The sequence below is a fragment of the Oreochromis niloticus genome, linkage group LG13 (assembly GCF_001858045.2).
Source record: "Oreochromis niloticus isolate F11D_XX linkage group LG13, O_niloticus_UMD_NMBU, whole genome shotgun sequence".
In the NCBI taxonomy this organism is placed as follows: Eukaryota; Metazoa; Chordata; class Actinopteri; order Cichliformes; family Cichlidae; genus Oreochromis; species Oreochromis niloticus.
In genome coordinates, this window is record NC_031978.2 from 9,859,981 (window position 1) to 9,874,065 (window position 14,085).

Here is a 14,085-nt window from a genome sequence, read left to right on the forward strand (position 1 = left end):
AAGGGAAAGGGAAACAGTTTTTTTCAGCTGTGAAAGGGAGAAAAAAAATAGAAGCATTTTTAAAGGGGAATGATATAAGCCGTGAACGTTAATGATGATCTTACTATGGAGTTTCAATATTGTTATACCAAGTTGTTTTGGGGAAAATATTTGCTAAGTAAAAAGCAGATTGTAGAATGGCACATATGAGAGCTGCTGATGAGATGTGGCAACGTATGGCAGGTCTCCCAAACTACAAAAACCCTTTATTCTTCTCTACAGGTCTTGGCTTTGCTCTCAGCTACACACCAGCCATAGCGATGGTTGGAAAGTACTTCAATGAGAGGAAAGCTCTGGCCTATGGCATCGCTCTGTCTGGTAGTGACATCTTTACTTGTCTTCATTTTTCTTTCTTTTCACTGATACTTTATTTTTCTCACCTCACCTGTTCAATCTTCCTTTCACTGTTTCCACCTGTATGTATTTACTGTGTTCCTTTGTGCTTTTTTCAGTCTGCTTTTCAGTTCCTCATCCCATGTTCCCCTTCACTCTTTTCGTGTTTTATTTCATTCCATCAAATCCGATGTTACCTCATCTTTAGGCAGTGGCATTGGGACCTTCCTCCTGGCTCCTGCAGTTCAGCTCCTTATAGAGTATTATTCCTGGAGAGGAGCGCTGCTCATTCTTGGAGCATTCGTTTCCAACTTGTGTGTCTGTGGTGCTCTGATGAGGCCACTGGAACCAAGAGGAAGTCAAAGGTAAGTTCTTTGGTATTTTGGTGTATTTTACTTGGATATGAAAGAAATATGTTGCAAAAGTAAAACTACTGACAGGTGAAATGAAAAACATTATTGATCTCATTACAATGCAATGTTCTTCCGGTAAATGTTACCCAAATGGCAGCTCCTTGCATGACTTAGTGTAGCAGTGTAGCAATCTGCAAAAGCTGCTCAAAGAGCCACAGTTGTTGACCTCCAAATTCCCCATATCCCAATTCGATTAAGTACCTACAGGATACACTAGGAACAAAACCTAATCCATGGAACCCCACCACCCCGACTACCCCACAACTATCAATATATTCCATAAGTGAAATGTTAAGATTTCTCTATAGTATGTACACGCTAGTTAAAAACCAAGCTAGGTTTCCAAAATAGAACATTAGAACAGCTAAATATTATCTAGATAACCTATTTTGTGTAAAATATCCACTGTCTGGTAGATAAATAGTAATCGATGACTGAAGTTTTTATATCCAAATATAATATATTAGCCAAACTGAAGTAGGGTTTTCAACCAGTTTAATTTTTTGGTAAAGAATGGAAACATGAGGGAATAAGAGGATAAAACCACTTTACAGCTTCTTAAAAAAGGAACTGGCACTTCTGCTACTCTGCTCAAACTGAAATGTCAATAGAGTAAGGGACCAGAGAGGGTCAACTAGCTGAGACCACAAGAAATCCGTAATTGTAGCCATGTTTCTGTCCAAGTTCTGCTTAAACAACTACCTGTCCCTTTTACATTTGGATATGCATGGATTAAACAAACAGGTTATAATGGGGTTTTTTTTTAATACAACTCTGTGTCAGCGCTTGATTCTTGCCACAGATTTAAAAAATCACCTAATCCTTAAAAAAATGAAATTAATTATTTTCTTATCTTTCTCACTCCATCTGAAGGACATGGGAGAGCAAGCTGACAACATTTGGGAAAAACTGCATGAAGACAGTGCTGGATTTTAAAGTCCCTGAACAAATATCTGCCGATTGTATCCAAGTGGACCACAAGCAGCTGGATGTAACGAACTTAAAGGGTCCTCAGGGGCTCCTCATACCAAATGGAACATTGAAAAACTTTGGACTTGAAAAGGGCAAACTAGGTAACATAGCATTTCTTCCAACCCTGGAGCCATCTGATCGGAAGTTAATAGATCTGAAGATAGGGAAATGCTTTTTATTTAGCAACTCACTCACAGACACAATGCTAGGCAACATTGAATTCTCAGATCTTAAGCTACCCAACATGACCGAGGACTTGAAATTGGTGGAAAGCATTAGCTTGAACAAAGACATGGATGGAAAGATAGAAGACTCAAAATTTAATGAAGCCAGACAAAGTGACAATAATCCTTTAGTAAACCCTTCATCCAGAGGACAGTGCTTTTGTTTCGAGTCCAGGGAGGAGTTTGGCTTCCTTTTGATACCCAACTTCCTGATTTTGTCCATGTCATTCTTGTTTATGGCGTATGGTTGCAGCCCTCCAATAGTTTACCTGGTTCCTTATGCCCTCAGTTTGGGGGTGCAGCCTCAGCATGCTGCTTTACTCATGTCTATATTTGGAGTCTGTGGAATTGTTGGCAATATCACCTTTGGATGGATCACAGATAGGGGGTAAGTATTAACCTGGAGTGTATTTTTGTTAGTTAATAATTAGTTTGTTGTATTTAATCAAAAGCTCGGTGGTGATGCATTTCCTTCGTTCTAGGTGTGTTAGGAGGTTTCGCATGCTGAGCTACACGGTGGCGATGGCCATGGAAGGCCTCTGCTGTATGTTCATGCCTTTCCTTAGCTCCTTCTCCCTTCTCGTGCCTTTTTCCATACTTTATGGGTACTTTGATGGTGCATATGTAGCACTAATACCAGTGGTGACTTCTGACACTGTGGGCTCCACCTATCTCACCTCAGCTTTGGGTGTGGTTTACTTCCTTCATGCCATCCCCTACCTGCTCAGCCCTCCTATTGGAGGTAAGGATTCATGAATTTACTACAGGAGAGTTAAGAGTCAAACTTTGTTTGTTCATCCTATTTATTCCCCCATGCATGTTCTAGCCTCTATACCAACCTTTTTAGGTCTTTTTTGCCTTCTAGAATCTGCTGTTTGCAAAGAACGAGCAGCTCTCTCCACTTGTTTTTGTTTAATAAGGCAGTACACCACCTAATTTTTATTCTACATGCTTTTACATCCATATTTTCAGAAATAACTGTGCAGAAGTTTGAGCATAAACTCTGCGAAACAATGCCATTTTGGAGGAAAATAAGTCCTACTTTAAAATATAGATTTTTAAAAAATGTGTTTATCCCTTTTCTTTTCTGTTTCTTCAGGTTGGTTAGTTGATCGGACGGGAAACTATGCAGCAACTTTCTTCCTCAGTGGGGCTTCCTTCATCTTCAGCTCCGCAGTCCTAGCAGCTGGCATGTTAGTCAGACACTGCCAGAGGTCCAAGTTGAACTCAGCTGCACATTTAAACCCCAGTCACACGGCCGCTGCAGCTCTGCAGAGCATCCTATGACATGTCAACCTTGATTCTTATTCACTGTCTGCACAGATGATGGTGCTGCTGGTCTGTGGGTGTACTAAGATAATAATGTGTGACTGGGCTAAAGATCAAGAAGCAAGTGGCCAGGAAGGAAAAAAACATAGAATTTTAGTTATTTCACAGTGACATTTTCCTGTTTTGTGTTTTTTGTTTTGTTTTTAATGACTGGATAAATATTTTCTATAGTAATTAACAGTATAGATTACTAATTGTCTGAAGTAATTTTGTTTTTTTTAAAAAAGATGATACTTGAGAAGTGCCTTCCAACATAATTTAAAAATGAAAATTCCTCATGTCTCTTTATTTCAGTTTTCATATTGAAGACCTGCTGAATGTGAAAATATAAGCTAATCCTAAGTGTTGTTTTTTGTGATTCTACAACTTCACCTACAAAAAATGTTTGGACATTGTGAAAAATGTGAATTAAACAGGATTGCATTGATTTGCAATTGTCATAAACCCACATTTCATTCACAATAGAAAATAGAAAACATATCGAATGTTTAAAATGAGACATTTTACTGTTTCATGAAAAATAGCTCCTCATTTTCAATTTGAAGACACACACAAAAAACCGAGTTTAAATACTTGATGTCATATCTGAGAATCTGGAAAAATGTCTGTGCTCTAAGCACAAGGCCACAAACCAGTATTGGATGCCTGTTGTCTTTAGGCTCTGAGACGGCACTGCATTGCAAACAGGCATGATTCTGTCATAGAAATCACTACATGGGGTCAGGAACACTTACAGAAATCATCGTCTGTGAGGATAGTTCACTGTGCCATCCACAAATGCAGGTTAAATATCATGAAAAGTGGAGTCCAGAAAAACTGCTGTCGTCTCTGGGCCAAAACTCATTTAAAATTCACTTAAGCAAAGTGGAAGCCTGTTCTGTGGTCAGATTCATCAGAATTTGAAATTTATTTTTTTTGGAAACCATGAATGCCACATCCTCTGATCAGCAGAAGAGCAGGACCATCCAGCTAGCTGCCAGCACTCAATTCAAAAACCAGTCCAGTGTCTATATTGGCCACTCGCCTATCTGGTAAGGCACCATCAATCTTGAAAGCTATGTACAGATTTTAGAGCATATTGTCCTATCCAGATGTTTGGGTTTTTTTTCAGGTAAGGCCTTGCATATTTCAGCAAGACAATGTTAAACTGCATACTCCAGTTTTTAGAAAAGCATAACTTTGCAGTAGAAAAGTCAGGGTGCTGAATTTGCCTAGTTCAATTCAGCCCTTTCACTGACTAAAAAGATTTGGAGCATAAAGAAATGAAAAAGACTTTATTTACATAGCGCCAAATCACAACAACAGTCACCTCAAGGCGCTTTATCTTGTAAGGCAAAGACCCTACAATAATACATACAGAGAAAAACCCAACAATCATATGACCCCCTATGAGTAAGCACTTTGGTGACAGTGGGAAGGAAAAACTCCCTTTTAACAGGAACAAACCTCTGGATGAACCAGGCTCAGGGAGGGGCGGGGCCATCTGCTGCGACCGGTTGGGGAGACAGCATTGCTCTCCTAGAAGACGAGCAACAGCTCAGTCCACAGACATTTTTCGACTGATGTTAAAACAAGCCGGGAAGCTACACAGTGGTAAGCACAGCCCAGTCTCAACTTACTTGAGACACATTGCTTCCTTCAAAATTACCATATTTTTTCTTAAAATGGTGCGTTTTATTTATATGTTAAAAAATTTGATATGTTTTCTGTGTTCTGTTATGAATAAAAAACGGCTTCACTGCATTCTGTTTCTATTTACAATTTACTCAGCATCCAAACTTTTCTTGGAAAATTACATCAAGGTTAAGAGGGGTGTTTTCAGCCACCAGGGGGCAGTAGGCCCATGTGTGCACCGTTCACCCCCTGTCACTTCATCGTTTAATGCATTTCAAAAAGTTCATTCAAAACAGATGTTCTTGCAGAGACTGGTTATTGATGTGGGGAAGTGTAAATTCAGCTTGAGGAAACCAAAACAACAAAGCAAAATAAATGAAAGTTTACAACCGAAATTCCCTTGTCACCAACTATTATGAAGTCCATGCTGTTTTAGAATGAATCTAAACTAGGACCGTATTTGTGCTGAATGTGCATTGTTTAATCCCTTTATTGGAAAAATAAAGAATATAGAATAGTTATCTTTATAAAAGTGGAACTCAAATTTAATGTTAGTACAAACTGTAAAAATGGTGACAATTTAAACAGGTTTAAATTTGGACCTTTATGTGTAATAAATAATTCTGTGTGAAAACAAAATGTCCAGTTAGGGCTTTTGTGAAATATCTGATGGCTGGACATACACTGAATTTGTTTATGATTTGTGGTGTGTTATCTATGGATTTAGAAATGTGAATCGTGTGAGTTGGTGCCTGTGCATTCAGGTGTGTGTGTGTGCGTCTGTGTGTGTGTGCGTGTGTTTGTTGGTAGGGGTGGGTGGGTGGTGTGGGGTGGGGGATGTTCACTAAAGAGAACATCCCGTTCTGGGTGTATCCGCCCCCACACGGGGAGCCCTGCATTGTTCCGCTGCTCAAACCACCATTTGTGTGCGTGTGTGTGTGTGTGTGTGTGTGTGTGTGTGTGTCTGCTGGGTATTTTTTCTTTTCTTTTTTCTTTTCTGCATTCTGAACAGTGACGTTTGTGTGTCTGTCTGTGTGTGTTTACCTATCACACAGTAAATGCATGTGTCTGGCTTTTTAAAAACTTATCAGCACCCTAATATCTTCAGTTATTCTTTGTCATTTTTGTGTTTGTTAAGCCAGAACCAAGTCATCACATAGAAATGACAATAAATTAAGCATTTTTATGACAAAATACTACACAACTATACTTTTAGATCAAAGGAAAGCATCAATTTAGCAATCAATTATATCAGTATCCATCAAAAAAAAGAAGGCCGTCCATAAAAGTATTTTACCTCTACATTTTCACAATGAGCTCACCCAAAACCTTGGCTGATTGTGACCTATACCTTGGCACGTGTGATTAGGTAGAGGATCATTAGGGGGTCTATTATCCCTCTTGGGGGGATACTCCCACAGGGCTTAAATCTGGGACTCTCCACCATTTGACCCTAGAACTGAAGAAGCTTCTCGGATGAGAGGTGAAACGTCTTCAAGCAACTTAAAGAAGTCCAGACGCTTTTCCTTCCAAGCTCCTTAGACCTCTAAATGCAACATAGTTTGTGTTGATCTGTCACAAACATCTCTTAACCTTCATTGGAGGTGACTTCATACGATGCAGTGTGCTGTGAGAAACGATTGATAGCACCCAGTCTAGAAAAGGGTGAGCTATTCAACAAAGGTTGTTGTGGTCTGTCTGTAGCTGTATACAGACGTGTGATGTTTTCTGTGAAGATAGAAAACTGATAAGGTAGTTCTGTTTCCAGTAAGCAGTTTTGTGTTAAACTACGCTATAATCCAAAATATACAGTTGCATAGATTAGGTGCTCATGAAGGTGATCCACTGCATTTTGTTATATGGTTATAGTTTCTCTCTTTTAGTCTGAAGTGTGTGAAAGAGAATCCACCTTATTGATTCACTTGTTTTTTAAAGCAGTTGGTGAATGTTGTTAGTAACACACAATTGCTGTCAGACAAATGGTGGCATAAAATAATACACAAGTTCTCACTTGTGTATTGTTTTGTTAAGTTGGAATGCTAAAGTAAAATGCAGATACCTCAAATCTGTAACTGGGTACATGACTTCTGTTAGATCATCTGAAAGCCTTCACAGGTGGCCTTGGTGATTAAACCTTGTGTGTGTGTGTGTGTGTGTGTGTGTGTGTACTTTTTAGTTAGAAGTTTCCAATGTGTAGGTGGATGCGTGGGAGGCAAGCAGAGGAGGGGTTTCCTCTGAGGTTGGCATCCCCGAAGACACCAAAAAAAAAAAATTACAGAAAAAAGGACTTCCCCTGTAATAACTCAAACAGACACACACACACACACACACACACACATTTCTCCTTCCTGTTTCATGTTCATGCTTGCATAAATTTAACTGATTAGGCCCACATTAGAACTCTTCATACATTTGCCTGGTTGCTTGTACCAGAGGTTTTTTTTAGTCTCACTGCATTAGCAGATTTTCACATATTAAATATAACACATTTGTTATGTCATCATGATATTCTTTCTTCTTAATGTACTTCTTCTGTTTGCTCCAGGATTCGATTAGATTACTAATCCACATGAGTGGGTAAAAACCATAATGATGTTTCAAAGTGTTTCCTTTGATACATTCTTTGATATTCTGGGAGAATTTCAGAATATTCAAGTCCTCTGCAATACATTCGAGAACTTTGAAACTTTTCCTTTAATGTGTTTTTCTATTGTTTTGCATATATATACCTCTTGTTTGTTATTTATTCCTGATGTCTTACTATATATATTTTTGCACTGTTGATGTGGAGCAACCACAACTTTATTGTACATGTACAATGACAATAAAGGGCTATTCTATTCTACTTTGCACCGTCCCCATTAATGTTATGCTGCTTTGACCCCTGCAAGTAATACAACTGTGGCTGGCTGTGGAGAAGCTTATCTTTCTTGCAGATATTTAAACCAGTGTCTGCCTACTATTTCACTCCAAGAACTCAGCGTGGGTTGTGGCTAACAGAAACCAATATCACACCTTCACGGGAGGCCAGCACATGCAGATTTACTGCGTACTTACTTACTGCTTTACTGCCTTAAACAAAGCTTTTACCTTAGGATTGCTCTGCCTTTAAATTCAATAAAGTGAATTATTTTAATTTAGATTTAAATAATATCTTTTGCTGTTTTAAAGACCGATACTGTCTAACTACAGAACGGCACTGCTGCTGTGCATGGGGAGAAGTGATGTCACACATACGCACACATAGACAGCACCTGCGTTGTTGGTTTACACTAGATTCACTCTCTGATAAACTTTTGTCATGCAGCAGCCAGGTGCATAATGCCACTGTATGTCTGTATGTGTGTGTGCTTTACCACATCACTCACAAACACTTCTCTGTGGGAAGACAAACACTGTGAAAAAACACAAGATACTCCTGAGGAAACACAGGTGAGAAGGACAAATGTAGACACGCATGCATGCAGACAGATACTGTATGTTCCCTCAGTTGTCATGTTTACTCTGGAATAGCAAGCTGGCTTGGTTATTTTGTAACATTTTTGTCTGCCATGATTGCTCTGAAATGGTGACCTATCTATGGTGTGCTTTGTCTCTTAACTGGGGATAAGCTATAGCCCAAGTAGAAAGGGTTTAAAATTATGGATGTATGACATGATCATTTTTCATTAGATGTTTTCATCTTTATTTTCATACTGTTTTGTGTTAGGGTTAAGCTTTTAATGCCATCTTTCTGTTTGTAGTCCTGTGGCTGGCTGTTTGTGTTTGTTTTGTTTGTGGCTTCAAGTCTCGGGTGTTTTTGGAGGGTTTGGTTCACAAGGTTGGGCTTTATGTGCTTTTGCAGATAAAACGCTCTTGGTTGGCTTCCTCAGCTGTGGTACAGCAATTTTTTCCTTTGCTCTTTGTTGTAATTTTAACTGTGACTGATCTGTCCTCTTCACTGAAGCCCCTGTATTTGGATTCATGTTTGCTACAGATGTTAAAGGCAGCAGTGTGCACAATATGTCCTTATATATGATAATCCAGCATATATAAGGACATCTAGTCCTCATTTTATGCAGTGTCTGCATATCTATTAATTGTATGCATGTATGTTTTAAAATATGATTGCATACCAACTGAACTGATAACAAGCCGGATAAACCTTTTCCTCTTCAGTTCAGAGGTCGTGGTGACAGTTCTCCACTTTGCCTCAATCCATTTTATGCTGCTGAGAAGACAGCAGTGTTTTTAGATTGATTTCACATGTGGGTTTTAACCTGCATTTGTGAATGGTACAGTGAATTGTGTTCACAGACAGTGATTTCTGGAAGTTTTGCTGAGAGCATGCAGTGATTTCCATATCAGAACCATGCCTGTTTTTAATGCAGAGGCGCCCGAGGGACCGAAGATTGATTTTCAGCTTTGTCTCGTGCACACAGAGATTTCTCCAGAGTCAAGGAATCTTTTGATAATATTATGTGCTGTAGATGTTGAGATATTCAGTTTCTTCACAGTTCATTTCATTGAGGACCATAATTCTATATTTGTTCCACAATTTGTGGATGCAGTTTTTTGCAGAGCGGCAAGCCGCTGCCCATCTTTTCTTCGAAGAAACACTGCCTTTCTAAAATGCTCTGTCATGCTGCTGACCCGTTGCCAGCTAATGTAATGACTTGCAAAGTTCCTCCAGAAGTTTCATTTTAGTACCACTTTCTTTTCCATTCTTTTGTTGCCCTATGCCAATATTTGTGCGACGTGTTGCTGCAGTTGAATTTAAAATATTTTTTCTCATGATATGGTACGTATTTGATATATTCTCTGTCTTCTATTTGGAATTAAATGTGGGTTTTACAAGATTTGTTTAGATGTTACATAGCATCCTAACTTTTTTGGAACTGGGATTACAATAACAAGCCGTTCTCTTTAGAGCTTCCTTAAGAGCAGGGACAGTAGAAGAAACACACGACTGTTGGCCTCAGCATGCAAGAATAATAACAAGTAATCAAAGTTCTATTGGATTCATGTTTCAGAAGCTGCTATTTCTCACTGTACATAGCTACATATGTCATTTCTGTAATATTTGGAATATAGATGTACTTCTTAACATGCATATTTTGGCTGAAGACTAGGTTTTAAAAGATATGGCTGGACTTTACTCTCTTTGCCTTTCAAAAAGGGATTTCAAGAAGCCAGAAGCAGTGCAGGCCTGTAACTCTGATGCTAAACGGAACTCTTTGTCCTTATGTGCAGCAGACAGTGGTCTGCTGCACGTTCAGTCACAAGGCTTCCCTGCTCCACTCAACATTTGAAAGCTACTTTTGTCAACTGCTGAAGCCAGAATGCATTAAGTGACCTCTCCCAGCGCAGAAAATCAGATTTTTCTTGCTCTGATGACAGGCAAGAAATTCAGCAGGCTCACTTAGGGATGGCTGATCTGTGGAGACATGGCCTTGTAATTATGTTAACCCATCACTTTGTACATCTCAGTAAAAACAACCATATAAGGCATGCAACTTGCATTTTCAGGCCAAATTACAGAACCGGAAAGATGCTCGTTTCTTTAAACAAAAACAGCAGGTCTTCATGGACAGTTCTCATCAATCCAAGGATAAGGAACAAGCAGACGTGATCCGCGTTTCTGCAGCTTTTTGAGTCGTCATCAGGGACTGAGTTGTGGTTCATATAGGGCTACTAACACATTGAGTATTGATTAATGTAAAGCTCCACAGAGTGAAAAGCTACTGACTCGCTTTCAGCCAGATAACTCAATAAACTTTATATACACTCGCCGACCACTGTATATAAACACAATCACATAGCAATCATTAACACAGTCACATAGCAGCAACTCTGAGCATTTAAGCATGTAGACATTGGTCAATATGACCTATTGTAATTCAAACAGAGCATAAGAATCGGGAAGAAAGGTGATTTAATTGTATTTGAATGTGGCATGGTCGTTGGTGCCAGCCAGGCTGATCTGAGTATTTCAGAAACTGCTGATCTGGGTTTTCCCTACACAACCATCTCTACTGTTTACAGGAAATGGATGGAAAAACAAAATATCCAGTGAATGGCAGTTCTCTAGGCAAAAATGTCTTGTTGATGTTGGAGGAAAATTGTCAAACTGCTTAAGGCTGTTAGGAAGACAACAGAAACTCATCTTTGAATGCATAACGTGCAAATCATACCCCGAAGCAGATAAGTTACAGCAGCAGAAAACCACCCCAGGTGCCACCCCTGTCAACTAAGAACGGGAGACTGGTTACAATTTACACATACTCCCCAAAATTGGTCATTAGAACATTGGAAAAACATTGTCAAAATTAGGTGCCATCCCACCTTCTATCAATGTTTCAGGATGGTGGTGGTGTAATTATGTGGGGAACAGTTTTTCCCCCCTTTCTACCAGCTGGCCATCATGTCAGTTCCTTTATGACTTCAGTGTACCCATTTTGTGATGGCTGCTTCCTGCAGGATAATGTTCCTTGTCACAAAGCTCAGATCATCTGAACATGACAGTGAGCACTGTACTCAAATGGCCTCCTCAGTTACTAGATCTAAATCCAATAGAGCCCTTTTGGGATGTGATGGAACGGGAGATTCACATCATGGATGTAAAGCTGACAAATCTGCAGCAACTGTGTGATGTCGAATTCCTGATTCCTGATGAATGTTTCCAGCACCTTGTTGAATCTGTGCCACCTAGAATTAAAGCAGTTCTGAAGGATAAAGATGGTCCAAATAATGAAGTGGTTGGTGAGGGTAGCATTATGCTATATAGTGATCATTTAATGAAGTTTTAAAGTCTCTCTCTCTCACACACAGACACACACAGAACAGTCTAAATGGCTAAAAGCAAATGAATGAACTATTATTTTCCCACCAAACTCATCAGTTCCTTACCTTGAGTTACCATCAGAGAAACTCTGAAATACTCTAAAAGAATATCTTTGCCAGTGTTTATTATTTTTGGTCCCAATTTCTTTTGTTTCTACAAATAATGTGGTTTTGAAGATCTAATGCGTTTCAATGTAGAGAGCACTGGGGATCTAAATAAATAAATTGCACTTAATAACCTTTGAGAGGCGCTGTTTATTTAGTTTAGTGTGCTTGTGTGCTGTAACATGACACCTTACTGAATTGTGTTGCCAAATTTACAAACTAGAATGTGTGATCTGTGAGCGGGAACAATGGCTGCTACTACTACTGCAGTAGAATGTACCACAACTAGTGGTTTAGACACCGTCACATGATATTAATGAAACATAGAGGGGAAAAAAGTGGACAGACTTGCTTAAGCTGTGACTCTTTATGGTGTCAAGTGTTCCTGGAGCTGAAGTATACACACAAACACGTACAAAGAGCTGGTGATATTTAAGTTGGTGAACAGCCAGTGTGGCACTGCTGGCTACTGATTTGTTCGACTAGTTTGTGTGGATTTGGATTGTAAAACTGATGCACTATTAATCTGTAAAAATTAGAATGTGATGTCCAAAATATCAGAATTTTGCCAGCCAGCTTCACACACTTATTAAAGATTGATGCCATTATCTCCCGTGCCAGTAACAGTGGTAGCCATGTGTTTATTTTAACCTAAAATTCTGGCAGGGTGTGCAGTAGACACAAAGTTAGATTGTGATTAACTTTATGCACACTGCTTCAGCCAGTCGAGGTAAAGTAAACCACACTTTTTCACACCCCAAAGGCTATAATCTTTCCAGTCCCCTTTCTTTACCCTCCCACACAAAAATGCGCACACCTTTAGAGAGTTGCAAGAGGTTAAAAGAGAAGAGGAAATAAAGAATAAGGAGAGCGCTGATGAGAGTGACAGAGACAGAAAGAGACAAAGAGAGACAGAGATAGTGAGTATAAAAAGGGATTTGCGTCTAAATTTTAAAAACCTCACAGTGTGCAAGCAACAACACAGATGAAAAACAAACAAGGTTAGAAAAGAGACACAAAAAGAAAAGTTAAAGGTGTGCTGCTTTGTTGTGGGAGATTTCTCTGCCTTGCCGGTTGTTGCCGATTCTCACCTGCTGTTTTATGTTCACCACAAGAGTTTTGATTACAGTATTGCAGTCTTACAGACTGCAATACTGTATGATAGCAACTCAAATTAAAACTTACAAGGCATACAGTGAAGAAGGTTTTACCTGAATGCTTGTGTTAGTCTTTAATTACAACTAACACTACACAGTATTTTTGCCATAATGTATATTTATGTATTTAATATTTTGTACATAATTTGTCTTTTTTACTCTTTTCTATCTGCTGTTTCAATCTTCAAAAGACGTAGATGGGCAGACCCACCTGCTGAGTGGTTAACACACATAATACAAGCATACATACATACAAAACTGTGCATCTCCTTGGATGATCTAAGGATGTAGCATCCTAGAGGCTAGCCTGGATAATAGTATGATTATGTTCAGAATCAACAAAAAATAAAGTGATAGATATTACAGAATATTTATGAAAGAATAATCTTATTATTCCCATTTTGCAAATCTTGCATTGGAAAGCATTTTTATGAGTCTCAAAGGAAGTAAATAAAGATATAAGCCATCTAGAATGGCTATTTTTCTATTACGTATGGATAACAGAGTATAGATGACAGCTGTTCCATCCATGTGTCATCCCGGAGTCATCCCATTATGTGCTCATGGGTGAGCGTTATCTCTGTCGACATGTCGGGATTTTCCAAGTGTAGCATGAGCGGATTTTAGTCTTTGCAGCAATTGCTCTCCATAGCACGGATACTGTTTCTGGATGGATGGTGTCGTTCAAGTTGATACAGCTGTCTTTCTGCCGCTTCTTTAGTCTTTAGTCCATTTTCCTCTTTTGTGCATCCATCATCAAACTAAAACGTCAGCTTGATTCAGACAAACAAACATACAGCAACCAAAAAGTCAACTCACATAAATTTGGGGCCAAATTCAAAACTGAATACCATTCATGTAAAGTCACGTGTCTTGGAAAGCTTACATGAGTTGACACTTTGCTGCAACTCAATTACAGTAATCTCTACAATGGAGGTGGTGAGAACAACATTAGCATGAACCACAAAGCCACAATAGCCACATTAATGGGAAATACACCAGGAAGAAATGAATAGAAATGATCCGTTAAGACTAACGTTTAAGTAAACAAACAAACAAACAAAATGACATTCTTTC

At 39.0% G+C, this 14,085-nt stretch overlaps 1 protein-coding gene across 2 annotated transcripts in view; it reads left to right on the forward strand.

Moving 5' to 3' along the window:
* LOC100705554 (monocarboxylate transporter 12-B) overlaps nucleotides 1-4,049 on the forward strand; it is a 12,048-nt gene extending 7,999 nt beyond the window's left edge. Inside the window, exons 5-9 of one of the 2 annotated variants that reach the window (XM_005474402.4) lie at nucleotides 262-357; nucleotides 581-737; nucleotides 1,659-2,369; nucleotides 2,464-2,723; nucleotides 3,081-4,049. In XM_005474402.4, the coding sequence (XP_005474459.2) occupies nucleotides 262-357; nucleotides 581-737; nucleotides 1,659-2,369; nucleotides 2,464-2,723; nucleotides 3,081-3,268 (1,412 nt within the window). In that variant the 3' untranslated portion in view covers nucleotides 3,269-4,049. The remainder of the gene's footprint in view (nucleotides 1-261; nucleotides 358-580; nucleotides 738-1,658; nucleotides 2,370-2,463; nucleotides 2,724-3,080) is intronic. The other variant, XM_005474403.4, reaches the window with a different exon arrangement.
* The last annotated feature ends 10,036 nt before the right edge of the window (nucleotides 4,050-14,085 follow it).